General features: G+C 50.6%; 1 protein-coding gene and 1 non-coding gene across 4 annotated transcripts; both read left to right on the top strand.

Annotated features, from left to right (window-relative positions):
- The first annotated feature begins 739 nt into the window (after positions 1-739).
- Positions 740-17,424, top strand: LOC104858701. 3 transcript variants are annotated; one of them, XR_004517688.1, is made up of 6 exons: positions 740-1,609; positions 12,365-12,595; positions 13,029-13,101; positions 13,839-13,950; positions 16,827-16,933; positions 17,044-17,424. XR_004517688.1 is itself a non-coding variant. In XM_010619017.3 (6 exons), exons 2-6 carry the CDS (start codon positions 12,530-12,532, stop codon positions 17,299-17,301), a joined length of 705 nt encoding a protein of 234 aa, XP_010617319.1. In that variant the 5' UTR covers positions 740-1,609; positions 12,365-12,529; the 3' UTR covers positions 17,302-17,424. The 3 variants fall into 3 exon arrangements, 2 of the variants coding, with proteins under 2 accessions (XP_010617319.1, XP_010617320.1); XM_010619017.3 differs by having other exon boundaries at positions 13,750-13,950; XM_010619018.3 differs by lacking the exon at positions 13,839-13,950.
- Positions 7,423-7,555, top strand: LOC117286629. Its single transcript, XR_004517790.1, has one exon. It is a non-coding gene; the product is annotated as a small nucleolar RNA SNORA1 (small nucleolar RNA).
- Positions 17,425-17,473: the final 49 nt, after the last annotated feature.

The raw sequence follows: 17,473 nt of genomic DNA on the forward strand, positions 1-17,473 counted from the left end.
ATTGACATAGCTCTCCAGATGGGTTAGTTATGTGACGGACAGTAGGAATACACATCCCAGATCACCCATCTTTTTTTGTGGGGGGTTGAGACAAGGTCTCAATATGTAGCTCAGGCTGGCCTGAAATTGACTAAGGCAGTCCTCCTGCCTCAGCCTCCTGAGTGCTGGGATTACAGGAAGGCACCACCAAGCCCAGGTCCTAGATAGCGCCCCCTTTTTTTGTATGTAAATTCAAATTTTATTTTATTACCACATTTATTGGTACATTTTAGATATACATAATAACATTCATCATAGGGAATCTGTACCAGTACATGATATATCTTGCTGCTTTTTTTCCCCATTTGATCCCTCCCTTTGACCCCTCTTCCCCTCCTTATATACAAAAGATTTGTTTCGACAGGCGTGGTGGTGCCTGTAATCCCAGCACTGGGGAGGCTGAGGCAGGAAGATCCCTGTGAGTTCAAGACCAGCCTGGGCTACACAGTGAGTTCCAGGTCTGTCTCAACTACATAGTGAGACCCATTTTTCCTTTGACCTTCTCGTCCCTTCTTTCCTCTCCGTCTCTCTCCCTTGTTACCCTTCTCATTTGATCATTTTCTTTCCATTTCCCAGTGTCTGTTGTACATTTTGGTCCTTATTTCCACTTTTGGTTTCTCTCACCAGAGAAACAATGCAGGCAGATGGCAGCACCACTGATCTAGATCCCTGGCCCAAGCTTACCATTCTTTATGACAGAGTAGTACTCCATTGTATAAAACCCCCACATCTTCTTATCCATTTGTTGGTTGATGCAGATAGCCCATTTTAAAGACACCACCAGACCCCATAAATATACCCAGCTGCAGATCACAAGCTGCCTTTCTTGAAGGCCCATGCTCTATTTCTTTGAGTGCTTACTGTAAAATTTTCTAATAAATCTCTTTATGCCTCTACGATGTGTGGGAATCAGCGAATTTGCAACTTAATTCTATTGGTAGGGTGGGTGTGAGGGGCCTCTGGATTTCTTGCCTTGAAACCACCCCAGTTAAAGCATGGGTCAGCATGCTGTGCGGTCCGACAGGAGCCTTCCCTGTGCCCACCTGAGGCTGGGGGCTCCCAAGGACGGGACTAGGGATGTTAGGAATGCACAGCGAAGCCCAGGGGAGGCTGGGCGGCTCACCACCCCTTTAGGGCAGGCCCGAAGTGTTCCACTCCCAGCTGCTTGCCTGTGGGGACTCTGCAGGTGCTTTGTTGTAATCTCAGGTCCCTGGGGATGATAAGCCCGCCAGGGGGTATGATTATCGGTTGATAGCAGTTATGAGGCAGTGAAGGGGACACCTGAGCCCTCTGTGAGGCTGGCCTGAAGCCCAGAAGGGACCCTTCCTCCAAGGACCTTTTTCTAGATCTGAGGGAGGGCCAAGTAAGAGATGGGGGCTGACGTCCAAGTAGATCAAAGGTGCTTTCCAACAGCTCCTGCCCTCCGGAGCCTGGTCTGTGATCTTTGACCCTCTGCCCAGGAGCCTAAGGGCCCTGGTCTAGGGCAAAAGCAGTTAGGATACAAACTCAGGGTCCTGGGCCCAGAGCTGCGTCCTGGCGGTGCAGGCTGGCCTCTCAAGCAGAAAAACCGGTTGGTTGCAGTTTGCGTGTGAACCTTCTGGAGACAGGGTGGGCGGGGCAGGGGAGGGTCGCCGCTGCTGAGGCTCTGGGGAAGGGTCTCCCCGGCTTGTTGGACGGGTGGGGATGGTTTCCATCTGCGGAAGGAAGGGGTGAGGCTGTGGAGCCCCTGGTCTGCTGAGCAGGGTGTGGGGTGCAGAGTGCACTGTGGCTCCCGCGTTCCTCACTCCGGCCTGGGTCTATCAACTCCCAGTGCAGTGCTCTCCCCACCTTCATCCCCGCCCTGCTGGTTGGGGACGGAGGGCACAAAGGGTGTGGCCTGCGGCGGCAGGGACACTGCAGCCCGAGGTGTCGCTGTCGAATGGGTTAACGCGGGAGGGAGGCGGTGGGTGTCCCATAACTGCACCTGGCCCAGTATCGGTCACGTGGCCGGGGTTTCACCTGCCCCGCTGAGCAGGGACAATCAGGCTGCTTGTTCCAAGGCCGGTCGCCATGGCGACAGGAGTGTGCCTTGGGAGGTCACCAGGGCAAATTCCTGGCAGCTGGCGGGTGGGGCAGGGGTGCCAGCTGTGCAGCAGCCCTTGGGGGTTCCCTGCAGACCCGGGAGGCTGCCTGGGGCAGTCTTCAGGGACCCGCATGTGACTCCCCACCCAGCCTCCTCCTGTTCTGGTTCCTCATCTGCCCAGAGTTTGGACCTTAAGATGATTTAACGGCCAGGAATTTCCGTGTACATTGTCTGGTTTAATCCGCTCCACAGCAGGAGTGGTAATCCCCGTGGACCAGTTACCTAGTGAACCTTGCACGGTGACAACAGTCGCCAGAGACTGGAGCCTCCTCCGAAAGCCAGGCATTTCCTAGACACAGCCTTGACCAAAACAGATGAGCCACACAACAATGGATTGTGCTGAGCCTGTCTTTCTCCGTTTTTCTTTCTTTTCTCCCTTCTTCCCTCCCTCCCCTCCCCCCTCTCCCCTCTTCCTCTCTCTCCTCTCTCTTTTGGTGGTACTAGGGCTTGAACCTGGCTCCTTCCCACGGACCCACATCCCCAGCACCCTACTTTTTTTTTTTGAGACCAGTTCTCACTAAGTTGCCCAGGCTGGCCTCAAACTTTTGATCCTCCTGCCTCAGCCTTCCAGAGTGCTGGGCTCACAGGTGTGCTCCCCTTGCCTAGCTGAGTGTATGTTTCACTCAGAACAGGTTAGGGAGGCCCCTGGGGACCACCACAGGTACACAGCTGAGTGCAGGTGGCAGGACCTCTCAGGCCCTCTCTGCCACCTCCAGCAAGGGTCTGCAGGTTCCTCCCTGGTACCGATGTTCAGAACCTGCAATGGCCCCCGCTGACAGCAATGCTTGTCAACTTTATGTTCTGCCCCCAGACTTGGGTGCAAGTTCTTGTTCTCCGGAAACATACTCATCACACATGCAGTTTTATGGTGGGCAGGGTGGGGACACTTCCTCTTTTGGAATGAATGGCTCTGCAGTAGGAGTCTGTGTCCTTTTAGCCCTTTTTACCATTGATTGTTTTTTGCTCTTTTTTTTTTTTTTTTTTTTGTACGGGGGATCGAACTCAGGACCTTGCATTTGCCGGGTAGGCATGGTGCCACTGAGCTACATCCTCAGCCCCAAGCCCTTTTTGTTTTGTTTTGTTTTTTTGGTTACCGGGGATTGAACTCAGGACCTTGGGCTTTTGAGGCAGGCAGGTGGAACCACTGAGCTAAATCTCTGGCCTCCTAGTCCTTTTTCTTTGTTTATTTATTGGTACTGGGGATCGAACTCACAATCTTGCCTGCAAGGCAGGCAGTGGCACCACTGAGCTAAATCCTCAGCCCAGCCATTTTATTTTTTATTTTGAGGCAAGGTTTTGCTAAACTGCCCAGGCTGGGTTTGGACTTGCTATCCTCCTGCCCCAGCCTCCCACAGCGCTGGGATTACAGGAGGGCACCACCACCCAGGCAGTCTTCATGCATCGAAACCCAGCAATCTGTGAGAAAGGCAGGCCTGCAGGATCCATTCAGTTCTCCACCTGCATCTGTGGACTCTTCGTTTATTGAGTATCTACTATGTGCTGGGGCTTGGGGGTGCACGTGAGCCCGGCTCCACTCAGACTGACAGACTTGGAGTGATGTGCAGTTGCATACTGAGTGAATATGCAAAAGCAAATAAAAGTGCAGAACCAAGGAGCCCACCCTGGCCCTGGGGCTATGGAGGCTCATCATGAAGAGCTGAAGGCTAAAGAGGTGCTGGCCAGGTGGAGGGGACAGTAGAGTCCTGGAGGCGGAAGCTGACCTTCCAGGGATTGAGCCCAGGCATGCTCTACCACTGAGCTACACCCACAGCAACACTTCCCTTTTTTTTAATTTTGAAACAAGGTTTTAGCCAGGCTGCCCTTGAACTTGTAATCCTCCTGCCTCAGCCTCATTTTTTTTTTTTTTTTTTTTTTTGACGAGGTCTGGCTATGTAGTTTATGGTGGCCTAGAACTCATTGTATAGCTCAGGCTGGCCTTGAACTCCTGGCCATCTTCCTGCTTCAACCTCCCAAATGCTGGGATCACAGGCGCGTGCCACCACCCCTGGCCATGCCTCATCCTCTTTAGCAGCTGGGATTACAGGCAAGCAAGACAGCACCCGACTTCAGAGTTACTCTATTCTTTCTTTTTTTTGGTATTCAAAAAACTAATATTTTTATAACAAGATAAAAAATAAAAACAGAAAAATAATGGGCCCGTGACATGAGTAGTAGGGGTTTGAGCTGCAGGTCAGGAATGGCCTTCCATCCCCTGATCTTTTTTTCCTTTTGCTGTCTCTGTTGGCACTGCAGGTTGAAATATCCTGGTTCTCACCTTTCCTTGCTCCCTCTCTCCTCTCTCCTCCCCTCTCCCCATCCGCTCAGTAGTAGGGATTGAATCCAGGGCCTTCCCACTACATCTTTACATCCCTAGTCTCTCTGTCTTCCTCCCTTCCTTCCTCCCTTCTGAAACTGAGGATTGAACCCAGAGTTCCTAGAGTTGGACTGGAACCATCTCTTTCTTTTTTCTTTATTTTTGAAGTAATATTTTTGAATTTACTATGTAGCCCAGGCTGGCCTTGAACTTAGGACAGACAGTCCTTTAGCCTCAGCCTCCTGAGTGCTGGGATCACAGGTGCGCGCCCCCCTCCGCCCTGGCTCTTGGGGGCTGGAACTTCTGCTGCTGTTGCCTCAGTCTCCCCGTGTGCTGGAATCACAGACGTGCGCCCCATGCCTGTTTGTGCGTTCGTTTCAGTCGTGTGTACTGGTTATGTGGAGTGGCGGTGCGTGCTCGTGCACACTTCGCTTATTCCCACCCTTCCCCTTCCCTGCCCTCCCCATTCCTTCTCCTCTGTTGTCTGAGCGGCTCTTGCTGCCCTCAGCCTCCTCGGTCCTGTTCCTCACAGATCCCTTGACTTTTGTCTCCCGTGTGGCTCCCGGACCCCTGCTCTGCCCCTGCAGTGTTTCCCTGACTGCTGGGAGCAGGTGCTGTGCCGCCTGCTCTGTCTGTGGTTCACCGTTCCGTCCTCTTCCACTTTCTCTGTCTTCCTGAGCCCTGGGTTCCAGCTCATTGCCCCAGGGTGCGCATTGCAGCCCTGAGGGCAGAAAGGCTGGTTTCTGGGTCTCTGAGGTGAAGCCCTACGGGGAAGAGTGAGAGCCCCAGTGGGGCCAGGCGGGCTCTGCCACCTGTGTCTGGCAAGTCCGAAGAGGTCTGGCGGCCACCGGCAGGCTCAGTGTTCCTGAGTCCCAGACCCCAGGCAGGCACTGCCAGTGCAGACCCCAGGGGCCACTGAGACGCCACCAGATCCCCTCCTGGCCCCTCCTAACCAGATCTGGTCCCCCAAATGTCCCCGAGCGGCAGCCCACCTTGAGAGCCTCGAAGCCACACATGTTCCCCGGAGGTGGGACTGGTGTGGATTCTGGAACACAGTGCCGCTGCAGGTCCAGACTGCGGGGAGACATCCTCACCGCCACACTGCTTGGACACTGAGGTCTGAGGCTGACCGATGGTCATTCGTCCATTTGACAAATATTTACTGAGTACCTGCTGATGCCAAGTATGAAAGGTAGAGGGGGGGATAAAACGACCCCGCCTTGTTCCTTGAAGAATACAAAAGCCAGGTGTGGGGGCACACACTTGTAATCCCAGCAGTCAGAAGGCTGAGACAGGAGGATCTTGAGACCAGCCTGGGCTACATAGTGAGTTCCAGGTCAGACTCAACTACATAGTGAGTCTCTGTCTCAAAAAAAGCAAACCAAACCATACCAAAACAAAACACAAAAACCATAAAAAAACCCTATTTTTTTTCCTTCCAGTGGAGGTACAAACCAGGAACAAATATACAAACGAATGAATAGACAAGCACAAACTGGTGAGTTGAGTGAACAGGTTCTGTGTCCTATGGATGCGATAGGAAATAAGGTGGTCAGGACAGGGTGTGAGGAAGGGGAAAGCCTTCGGGATAAGAAGGAGGCAGGCACAGGAGCATGGGTCAGAGGGTCCTCTGGCAGCAGGAGAATATACCAAGGCCCGGGGGTGCACAAGACTGCACAACGAAGGCAGCAGAGGACCCTGGAGCAGAGAAAGGGAGAGAGTGATCAGGAGCCGGGGGTACATTAAGCAGGGGCACTGCTTCGTGTTTATCCTAACACTGATGACAGCCAGCCAGTGAAGGCTTAAACTGGGAGGGACTGGGTTGCTGATTTATTTACTTTTGGGTGAGGGATTGAGCTCAGGGTCCCAGCACACACTGCCCTGAGTACACCGCGCTGTGATTTACCTTTGTGTGTTTGCACTGTAGACCTCGGGCCTCCTCCTCCCTGAGCTACATCCGCAGCCCTTTGTACGTTTTTATCTTGAGATGGGGCCTCACCAAGTCACTAAATTGTCCAGGCTGGGCTCATACTTGTAGTCTTCCTACCTCAGCCTCCCAGAGCGCTGGGATCAGGGATGTGCACCCTGCCCGCTGCGGCTCCCATCTTTTAAGAGCTGTGTCCCTGGCCTCAGGAGCCTGGCCTGCGGAGCTGTCCAGTTTCTTTGTCCACCTTCTCCGCGCGCTCCTGCTCCACTCCGACCTTTCCTCCCACACCGGCTTAGCCCCAGGGATGCCTCCAAGTTCTCCAGGGCTCCTTGTTCCTCCCCACGCAAGCTGCCGGCCCTGGTGTCCCCTCCTCCTCCTCTGACTCCGGAGTCCTGGGTTTTGCAGCTGCTCTTCCCCCAGGTGTGACTCCGTGATCGCAGGGGGCCCTCCTGGGGGTGCTCCTGGGCGGTTAATTCGCTGCGCCCACCTGTACAGGGCGGCCCTACAGGGTAGCGTGCGTTCCTCTGTCCCCGGGAATGAAGCTGTTCACCAGGTACACAGGCGGAGAAAGATGGCTGGCACAGAGTCAAATGCTCACTGTCAGGATAGCTCGGGGGCATCCCAGACTTATCGTGCCCAAGTGGGACTCTAGGTTTTCTCCACAGTTGATGCCCTAGCGATAACAGAAGAATGACCCCAGACTTTCCCATCGCAGCAGATGGAGCACCAATCGGCCCGCAGCTTCATTCCCAACACCCAGGAAGCTGAAGCAGGGGGATCCCAAGTTTGAGCACAGCCTGGACAATTTAGCAAGATTCTGTCTGAAAAAAAGAAAAAAGATACTGGCCGAGCAGTATCCCAGAATTAGCTAGAGTCTAGCTAAGTTGTCAAGTTGCCCCGGCAGAGCTTGAACTTGGATTCTTCCTGTCTTAGCCTCTCAGTATGCTGGGATCACAGGCCTGGGCCGCTACACATGTTATTCTAACTAAGTTTCTTTTCTTTTCTTTAAAAAAAGAACAAAGCCTCATTCTAGATGAGAACAGGCACTGTTGTTGGGGTCCAAAATTGGTCAGTGTGGCTGAAATTGCGCCACAGGTCACACTTCCATCGCAGTAAGCATACTACAGTGGTGACAGTGAGGCCTGTAACATTTTGCTCAAGAATAATGAAAAATGTTGACTTTTGATACTAGAAATGAAGGATGAAGGAACAATACAGAACCTAGATCATGTGTGACAATACAAATACTGTGTACAGTTCAAATTCTAGTCTCCTAAAGTATAAATCGCTGGAAGAAATTTGGATATGAGCTCCCAGGAAGGCTGGGGATGTAGCTCAGCGGTGCACCACCTGCCTCACGAGTGCAAGGTCCTGAGTTCGATTCCCAGCCCCCCCCCACAAAAGATCCCAGGCAATTTGAAGTTGTCATTGTTTTCCATAATTCAAGTGCAGAGAAAAGAACCTTGGGCAGACAGGATGGCTGGATTAAGCAGCAGTTCTTTTATTTGATGTTTTCTGATACTGGGGATGGAACTCAGGACAGCATCACTGAGCTAAATGCCTGACTTTACCAACTCCTTTAAAAAGGGCTGTCTTGGAGACAGAGATCTTCATTAAAATGACCTTGATGAGCACTGAGGAAATTATATGTGAAATTCCTTAAATTAAAATTTATTTAATTTTTAAAAATCCATTTTACTGAGTCACATCCTACTGTAAACACGTAAAAATATGGACTGCGTAGTGAATTTTCACGTCACCCCTCCAGGGGCCGCGCTCATCTCCATGTGGTTCCAGTTTTAGTGGATGTGCTGAAGGGAGAACTTGCAACTATTTTCTTTTCTTTTTTTTTTTTTTGTTCTGGGGATCAAACTCAGGACCTTGTGCTTGTAAGGCAGCCGGCAGAACCACTGAGCTAAATCCCTGGCCCTAACTTGCAACGATTGTCAGACACAATTCAGTGTGGTAAATGTATCTGCATGATTGTGAAAGAGATCTCCAGGACTTCATCTCCCGTCAGAAACGCTACACTCACTAAACAAGAATTTCCTTTGCTTCCTTCTCCCAGGCCCCGATGACCATTATTCTACTGTCTGTGTTTTGGTTTGGTTTTGCTTTTCTGGTACTGGGGATTGAACCCAGGTCCTTGGCACTAAACTATATCCCCAGCCCTTTTTATTTTTTTCTTTTGAGACAGGGTCTTGGATTAGGTGTTAAATTGCCCATGTTGGACTGGAACGCAAGATCCTCCTGCTTCAGCCTCCTGGAGTGCTACTTTCTCTCTGTGTGGCTTTTTATTATTGTTGTTTTTGTTTTGTTTCTGAGACAGGGTTTTGCTATGTAGCCCAGGCTGGCCTTGAATTCACAGAGATCCTCCTGCCTCAGTCTTCTGATGTAGGCCAGTGCCACTATGCCTGGCTAAATTTGATTACTTTAGATAGCTAATGTAAGGGGCCAGGGATTTGGCTCAGTGGTTCTGCCACCTGTCGCGCAAGCGCCAGAGTTCGATCCCCGGTACCGTGAAAAAATAAATAAATGAATAGATAGCTCGTGTAAGTGGAGTCATGCAGTATTTGTTTCAGCATGTGACAGAATTTCATTTGTTTTTTAAATTTTAATTTATAATTTAATTTATTTTTATTTTTTCTGGTACCAGGGATTAAAGTCAGGACCTTATGCTTGTGAGGCAAGCACAGCGCCACTGAGCTAAATCCCTGGCCCTTAAATTAGAATTTAAAAATATTAATTAATGCATTATTTTTTTTGTACTTGTGAATTAACCCAGGGCTTTCTCACTGAGTGACATCCACAACCCTTTTTATGGCTATTACCATTCTGATACAGGTTCTCATTAAGTCACAAAGTTGCTCCGATGGGGCTCAAAGTTATGATCATCCTGACTCAGCCTCCCAGAGTGCTGGGATGACAGGTCCCTGCCTTCACCCCACGCTGACAGTGCAGTAATGGTCGTGAGGCAAAGAGGTAAGGAGAGACCCAGAGAGCAGGAGCCACTGGCATGGTTGGGCATTGGCCCTATTTTCTAAGCTTTGGGTGTCGTTTTCCCAACCCACAAGAGTCTCCCAGTAGTAACCCCAGGACAAGCGGGGCCCTGCCGGAGGGGAGGATCCCTCGGCGTGACCTGGTTGGCAAGAAAGAGGAATGTGGACCACCAAACATGGACAGCTGAGGTGGGGTTCAGGCTGGGGGAAGAACACGAGGATGACCAAGGCTGGGACTCCAGGAGGCTCTGTACAAAAGGCTGCTTAGATGGCGAAGTTGTCTTCCCCAGAAATCAGATATTCATACCTCTCTAAAGAATGTCTTTGTTCTGTTCAAAGTTATAGTTAATGGTGCTTGCAAGAAAATGCCTCCTATGCCTGTAATCCCAGCATTCAGTAGGCCGAGGCAGGAGGATCACTGTGAGTTTAAGGCCAGCCTGGGCTACCTAGTGAGACCCTGTCTCAAAGGAAAAACAAAACAAAACAAAACAAAACGAGACCTCAAACCAAAACAACAGAAACAGAAAACGCCTCCTACCCACCCTGAACTCCTATGTCAGACTTTCCTGATTGCAAGACCATGGGTTGATCTCTACTTGCCTGAGATGTAGTGACTTAGGGTCACAAGAGCCCCTTTGGCAACCCTTTTCGGTGCCCCCTCCCAGGCTTTTGCTCAGTTCTCTTCTGACTCTGCCTTGTGACTCTTTCTGGGTTGAGAGAACCCAGCAAGGGCTAGCAGGTGTGTGGTGCAAGTATCTTTCCGGACTTCACTCTGGAGTTTTGGTCTCTTTCCTGAAGAGGGGTTGCTGGATCATCGATCATTCTATTTTTAAATTGGGATTACTGTGTGTTTTCTATAACGGTTGCACAACTTTTTTAATCCTGGCAGGGCATGGTGTTCTAACGTTTCCACATTCCCATTCCCACTTATTTCTTTGTGTACTTAAAAAATAGTAACGAAGCCGGGCATGGTGGCGCATGCCTGTAATCCCAGCACTTGGGAGGCTGAGGCAGGAGGATCGCTGTGAGTTTGAGACCAGCCTGGGCTACATAGTGAGTTCCAGGTCAGTCTCAACTACATAGTGAGACCCTGTCTCAAAAAACCAAAAAAAAAAAAAAGGAAACGAATCAGACATGGTTGCACACATCTGTAATCTCAGCACTTGGGAGGCTGAGGCAGGACTACAAGGCCAGCCTGGGCTACATAGACTCTGTCTCAGGAAAAAAAAAAAAAGTAACGATTGCATTGGATATGACGTGGCAGCTCATTGAGCTGTATTTCCAGTCTTAATTGTGGTTTCTTTTCTTTTTGCCTCTTCTCCCCTCTCCCCCTCCCTCCCTCTTCTCTCTTCCATTTTGTAAAATCTTTAATTTGGTTTTTAGTTTTTTGGTACCAAGAATCGAACTCAGGGTGTTGCTCTTGCCAGGCAGGCATGGCACCACTGAGCTAAATCCCTGGCCCCCCTCCCTCCCTCCCTCCCTTCCTTTCAATCCTTTTCTCTTTCTTTTCTTCCTTCCTCCCTCCCTCTCTCTCTCTCTCTCTCTCTTTCCTTCTTTCTGTCTTTCTTTGCTATGGTCTCATTAAATTGTCTAGCGTCAGGGCCAGGGATTTAGCTCAGTGGTTCTGCTGCCTGCCTTGCAAGTGCAAGGACCTGAGTTCAATCCCCGGTACCAAAAAAACAAACAAAAAAAATTGTCCAGAGTGACCTTGAATTCATGATCCTCCTGCCTCAGCCTCCCAAGTGCTGCATTTGCAAACTTGTGCCACCATATCCCATCCACACTATCATCGTGCTTTCTTGGTTTCCAATTACCTGTGATGTCCAGTATCTTCTCATATGCCTGTTGGCCACTTGTACATTTTCTTTGAGTCCTTTGCCCAGGGGCTGGAGTTCAGTGGTAGAAGGCTTTTGCCTATTTTTTTTTTTTTTTTTTTTTTACGGGGTTTGAACTCCGGACCTACCTTGTGCTTGCAAGGCAGGTGGTGGCACCACTGAGCTAAGTCCCCAGACCACTTGCCTATTCTTAATAGGACCATTTTGTTTTGTTTTGTTGAGACAGGGTCTCACTATGTAGCCCAGGCTGGTTCTGAACTCACTGTGTAGCTCAGGCTGGCCACAAACTTGCAGCAATCCTCCTGCCTCAGCCTCTTGAGTGCTTGTAGGCATGCACCACCATGCCTGTTAGCTTTGAAAGATCTCTGTGTGTTCTAGATATGAATTCCTGATCAGATATGACTTGTGGCGAACCCTCCTATTCCACGGTGCCCTTTGAACTATGACCAGGTTGTTCTTTGATGCACAGATGTTTGTTGTTACCCAGTCCAACTTGCTTTAGTTTTTCTTTTGTCAGTTATGCTGTTGATGTCATATCAAGAAATTATTGTCAAATCCGAGGGCCAGGGATTTAGCTCAGTGGTTTTGCTGCCTGTTTGATCCCCAGAACCAAAAAGAAAAGAAATTATTGTCAAATCCAATGTAGCTTCTGCCTACGTATTCTAAGTGCTCAGGTTGACTACTTTTATCATTCATTTTGAGTAAATTTGGTATGTGACGTTAGGCGAGGGTCCAGGGTCTAGTTTCGTTTTCTTTCTCTCGTTTCTTATTTTTTGTTTGTTGGTTTTGTTTTATTTTGTTTTTGAGACAGGGTCTTAGACTGGCCTTAGATTCACTGTGTAGCCCAGGCTGGCCTCAAACTTGTCATGAGTCTCCTGCCTCGGGCTCTTGAGTGCTGGGATTGTAGGCTTTCACCAAACAAGCCTGGCCCAATCTACTGCTTCTGAGTGTTTTGTTTTGTTTTGCTTGAAACGTGGTTTCAATATGTAGCTCAGACTGGCCTCAAACTCACAGGGATCCTCCTGTCTCAGCCTACTGAGTGCTGGAATTACAGGCGTAACCCACCATGCCCTGCTCTACTGCTTTTTTGTTGTCGTTGTTATTGTTTTATTTTTATTTTTGTTACAGGAGATCGAACTCAGGACTCCGTGTGAGGCAGGCGGCAGCACCACTGAGCCAAATCTGCAGACCCTTCTACTGCTTCTTAATGACACTGAACTGCTCCAAACCTCACTAGAGCTGAGAGCCTTGTTTCTCACTTGCTAAGCACCAGTTTGGGGCTGGACTTGGGGCATGTGGAGGTTAACAGCGGGCTTGGGCCCCTCCCAGACCCAGCTGAAGAGAAGAACAAGCTCGGAGGTGAGTGTGGGCCAGCAGGACAAGGGCTGTGGCATGGTGTAGATGAGTGGATGTCAGCTGAGCCCCGAAGTGGCCTTGGAATGTGCCCAGAAGGGGAGGTGCAGACCCAGGGGCCCAGCATTCAGCGCTCTGGGGACAGGAAGTGTGTGCAGAAGGAGGTGGCCCTTCAAGGAGAGGCACTGGTGGCCCTGCATCTGTAGGAGTCTATGGGTTAGGAGAGACCTAGTGGGACCTAAAATCTGCACTTAGCAGCCAGGAGCCTGAGGGGTTTTGTTATTGCTTTTTGAGACTCGCTATATAGTTCGGGCTGGCCCTGAACTCACTGTATAGCCCAGGCAGGCCTCAAATTTGCGGCGATCTTCCTGCCTCAGCCTCCTGAGTGTTGGGAATATGGCGTGCACCACCATGCCTGCCTCTTGCTGGTTTCTTACAGCTCTGTGGCGTGGCCCTGTCTTGGCATGGTGACCTTTCCTGGAGCCCTGGTGGGAGGAGAAGGAGAGAGAAAGGTACTGTCTGTCCTTCCGGGCCTGCCGCATACCTTGAGGCACTCACAGTGAGTGCTGTTTGTTTGAGAAAGCATTTGGCTTCAGTCTGAGGAGGAGGAAGGAGGAGGAAGAGCTCAAACAGGAATGGCCAGACCTGGGCGGCCTGTGGCACAGCGGGTGGGGTGGGACAGGGCCCCAGCTTGGCAGGTGCAGGTCCAGGGCAGTGAATTTTGCAGAAACCCAGGGACTTTCTCACCATCAAGCCATGTCCCCAGGCAGAATATAGGCTGAAGGACGGGGCCCTCAACATGTGCCTAGCTCGGATCGGGTCTCCGTCGTGCCGCCCCATTCCACAGACATCCTGACCAGTGTCCCCTGCAGCCTGTGCTGGGAGCCGAAGACACAGAGACCTCAGGATGGGCTTCCCGAGCCTGGCCTGGGGAGGTGTGCGGGTGGGGAAGGGTGACAAGGAGCAAAGCCACTGCAGATGGCAGCGTGCAGCCCTGGGGTGAGCACCGAAATCCTAAATTTTCTTTTTCTTTCTTTCTTTCTTTCTTTTTTTTTGGTACCAGGGATGGAACTCAGGCCCTTGCACTTGCAAGGCAGGTGCCAGAAGCACTGAGCCAAATCCCTGGCCCTGGGCTCAAATTTTCTATCCTTCTGCTTCAGCCCCCCGGAGTGCTGGGATGATAGGTGTGCACCATCAAGCCTCGTTTGGGGCACACTTTTTGGACAACAAACGCCTTACTCTATTTAAGGACTTCCTCGCCCAGGACCCTGTCCAGCTTATGGTCTGCATGCACCCTGCTCCTACCGAGACCTGTGAGAATTGGGAAGCCGGTTTAGGGTGGACTCTGAGGCCAGGAGGAGGTGTGTAGAGAGCAGGAGCCTCCCCTCTCCCCTCTTCAGGGGCTCAGCCAGTACCCTGCGCCACCCCCCTTGTTAGGACCTATCCCTGAGCTCACCATGCCTGCTTATTTATTTTCTGTCCTCCTGTCTCCTTCCCCTGGCTAGAAGAGGGCTGGGCCTCTGAATGTATGGTGGCCCCTTTACCAAGCTAGAAGCCCAGGCTTCTGGGGGAAGCTGATAGCTTCTATTTGGAGTATATGAGATGTGATTTAAAAAAAAAAAATGAATGTTTAAATAAAAATAAAAAATTAGCTGGGCTGGTGGCTCATGCTTGTAATCCCAGCACTTGGGAGGCTGAGACAGGAGGATTGTCATGAGTTCAAGGCCAGCCTGGGCTACACAGTGACAGCCTGTCTCAAAACAAAACAAAAATTATTACAGTAAAAGAAACATTGCCATGGATCCCTCAAAATGCTTCTCCTTGGGCCAGGGATTTAGCTCAGTGGTTCCACTGCCTGCCTCACAAGCGCAAGGACCCGAGCTCGATCCCCAGTACCAAAAAAAAAAAAATTTACCTCACTTCAGACACACTGATCCTATCGTTTTTTTGCCACTTTCTGAAGCACTTCTGGAAGATCCCTCTCGTGTGTCTGTCTGCCTGTCTTCTCTCTCTTTCTCTCCCCTCTCTTCCTCTTTCAGTTTCTTTAGATGGGGTCTCATTATGTAGACCAGGCTGGCCTGCAGCTCACAGCCATCCTCATGCCTCAGTCTCCCAAGGGCTAGGATCACAGCCATGTCCCACCACACCCAGCATTCCTGAGTGTCTTTACGAGGTGTGATCAAAAATACAGTGAATGCTGTTGCTGAGCGCCACCCAATGGAAAGGCAGACTTTAAAAAATATGACCCTGTGTCCTCCTCCACCTTATTCACCAGATCTGGCACCAGAGGACTTCTGGCTCTTCCCCAAAGTCAAAATGACAATGAAAGGGAAATGAACCTATTCAGGACATCAAGGCAACCATGACAATGCAATTAATGACACTCATGAAAGAGGACTTGCAGAGCTGCTTCAGAAAGTGGCAAGCACAATGGGCTGACAATGGGGGTGACAATGGATCTTTGGTGTCATACATTTTTAGAGTCTCCCTATTTGTTTTGTTGTACCATGTTGCATTTGGCGAGGGTCAGGACATCCGGGCAGGGACACACAGGACCTGCAGAAGCCCTGCACACACAAAGAGCCGGCTAACCCGCCAGTCCTCACCATGCAGACAACTGGATCAGTGGTTCCCTGAGGGTGAGCTGCTCACCCGGCTTTCCTGGGTTTTAAACAGGAGTGACTCAGGTTGCGGGCACACTTACTATTAATAGCAATCCACTTCCTCTCCCTTGGGTTATCAGGGTGATAACACGCTGGCATTCCTTAACCAGGAGAATTTTTCTGGAGTTAAGTGTCTTCCTAAAACATTTAAACTGGGTGTGGTGGTGCATGCCCATAATCCCAGCACTTGGGAAGCTGAGGCAGGAGGATCGATGAGAGTTCCAAGGCCAGCCTGCACTACATAGGAAGACCCTGCCTCAAAAAAAAAAAAAAAAAAAAAAAAATCTAGTTTAGCTACCATGGGACCTTTTTTTTCTCTTTTCTTTTTCTTTTGGTACCAGGGATCAAACTTGGGTCCTTGTGCTTGTGAGACTTTTTCTGTTTTTTAGAGACAGGGTCTCCCTATGTAATTCAGGCTGGACTCAATCTCTCTCAACCTTCCTGCCTCAGCCTGCCAAGTACTGGGATCACAGGTGTGGGTCACTACGCCCAGCTGCCTGACCATCTATAGCCTTGGACACTGTGGCCAACGCCCACCTCCTTGATACACTTTGCTTTTAGGGTTCTACTCTGACCTCATCATTCCCTTGGTTTCGATTGCGGTCTGGATGCCAACCACTCAAGTTTGCCAGGTCTCTGCCTCTGCCCTCTGACTTCCAGGGTGTCCCTACCGGAATGTCCCAAGGTTTGCGAGAGTCAGCCTGCTCCAAAGGGAAGCCATCAGCTCCCCGAGAACCGATTTTGGTAAATGGCAGCACCATTCAATCAACGGCCAAAGCTGAAAAAATAGGGTCCCCTCACTGGTGGCGAAACTGCAGTACACAGCTGCTTGTTTCATTGAAAGCTCAAAAAGGTGCCAGGTGTAGTGGCACATGCCTATAATCCCAGCACTTGGGAGGCTGAGGCAGGAGGCTCCCTTAGTTCAAGGCCAGGCTGAATTGCTGAGTGAGACTCTGTCTCAAAAAAACCCCAAACCCAAAAAACAAAAAACTCAACAGCTCTAAAAGGTTTACCATCATGGTACAGTCTCCCTTCTCACCTCACACATCAGAAAGCTCTCAAGCAAATCCTCTGAATACTGATTTTTTTTTTTTTTTCTGGTACTGGAGATTGAACCTAGCAAATGACAAGCCTCACTACAGCCCTGTAGTTTTCAAATTTTGAGATACCATCTGGATAAATTACCCAGGCGGGCCTCCAATTTGGGATCCTCCTACCTCAGCCTCTTCAGTAACAGATTAGAAGCCTATACCACCACACCTGACTCAATCACCGTGCCCTCCTTTTTCGGTACCGTACCGGGGACTGAACCCAGGATTTCACACTGAGCCTCAGCCCTTTTTTTACAATTTTTAATTTTGAGACAGGATCTAACTAAATAAATTGCCCAGGCTGGCCCTTTGCAATCTTCCTACCTCAGCCCCCTTGGTAGCGAGACCACAGAATTGCACCACCACACCTGGCTGAATTTTGCTTTCTTAGTCTCCCGTCTCGCTGCCACCTCATGGGGAGGGATGGAGAACCTCTTAGTAGGGTTTTTTGAGCTGGACAAGACCCTCTTTCCCCTCTCCGAGAACAAAGCTTCTCAACAGCGTTTACTCCCTTCCACGCTCATTCCGAGTCCTCCTCAACCCTCTCGGAGAGTCCCAGGGACAGTGGGGCCCTCGCGTCTCTCCTCCAGGTGAGCAGGAGGCGGCTAGCTCTCCTTTGGCCGTGTGACCGTCTGAACAATAGATCTTTTTGTTCTCCTCCAAATATGAAATCACAGTATCGAATGTGCTTCTTTCACAGGGTGTACGAGACTCGGAATGCCGAGGATCCACGCACCCCCCCAGCCAGCCTGCCAGGTGCTCCTGCCTGGCGCGGCCCCACAGGCGCCCCACCCGCGTGCGACTGCAAGGGACCACCCAGCCTCGGTTTGGGCCCCTCTCCTTACTGAGCCAAGGTCTGGTTCGAAACTCCGTGCAGCCTAGTAGCCGCCAGAGAAGTATCCAGCCCAGGGCGACCCCCGAGGGCGCTGTTCTGCCAGGAGGTAGAGGAACCCGCTGATTGCAAAAACAAAAACAAAAACAAAAGGCTTTTATTGCTAAATAAGAAATGAACCTTTTCAAGGCTGCGGTCCCTGGCCACCGCGGGCTTGGGGGCCACGGCCCGAGGGGGCTGGCAAGTAGCAGGCGGCCACCCCAACCCGGGCTGGAGAAGGGCGAGGTCTCGAGGTCCG

The sequence above is a fragment of the Fukomys damarensis genome, unplaced genomic scaffold, assembly GCF_012274545.1.
Source record: "Fukomys damarensis isolate Sample0158 unplaced genomic scaffold, DMR_v1.0_HiC HiC_scaffold_17, whole genome shotgun sequence".
NCBI classification, from domain to species: domain Eukaryota; kingdom Metazoa; phylum Chordata; class Mammalia; order Rodentia; family Bathyergidae; genus Fukomys; species Fukomys damarensis.

What these genes read in the sequence shown, in the direction of transcription:
- LOC104858701 (XM_010619017.3), top strand. Translation starts at nt 12,530, where the DNA reads ATGTGGAGGTTAACAGCGGGCTTGGGCCCCTCCCAGACCCAGCTGAAG. An exon ending in AGAGAAGAACAAGCTCGGAG is followed by an intron (nt 12,596 to 13,028) that starts GTGAGTGTGGGC and finishes GGTTTCTTACAG; the next exon opens with CTCTGTGGCGTGGCCCTGTC. An exon ending in GACTCTGAGGCCAGGAGGAG is followed by an intron (nt 13,951 to 16,826) that starts GTGTGTAGAGAG and finishes CCCCTCTCCGAG; the next exon opens with AACAAAGCTTCTCAACAGCG.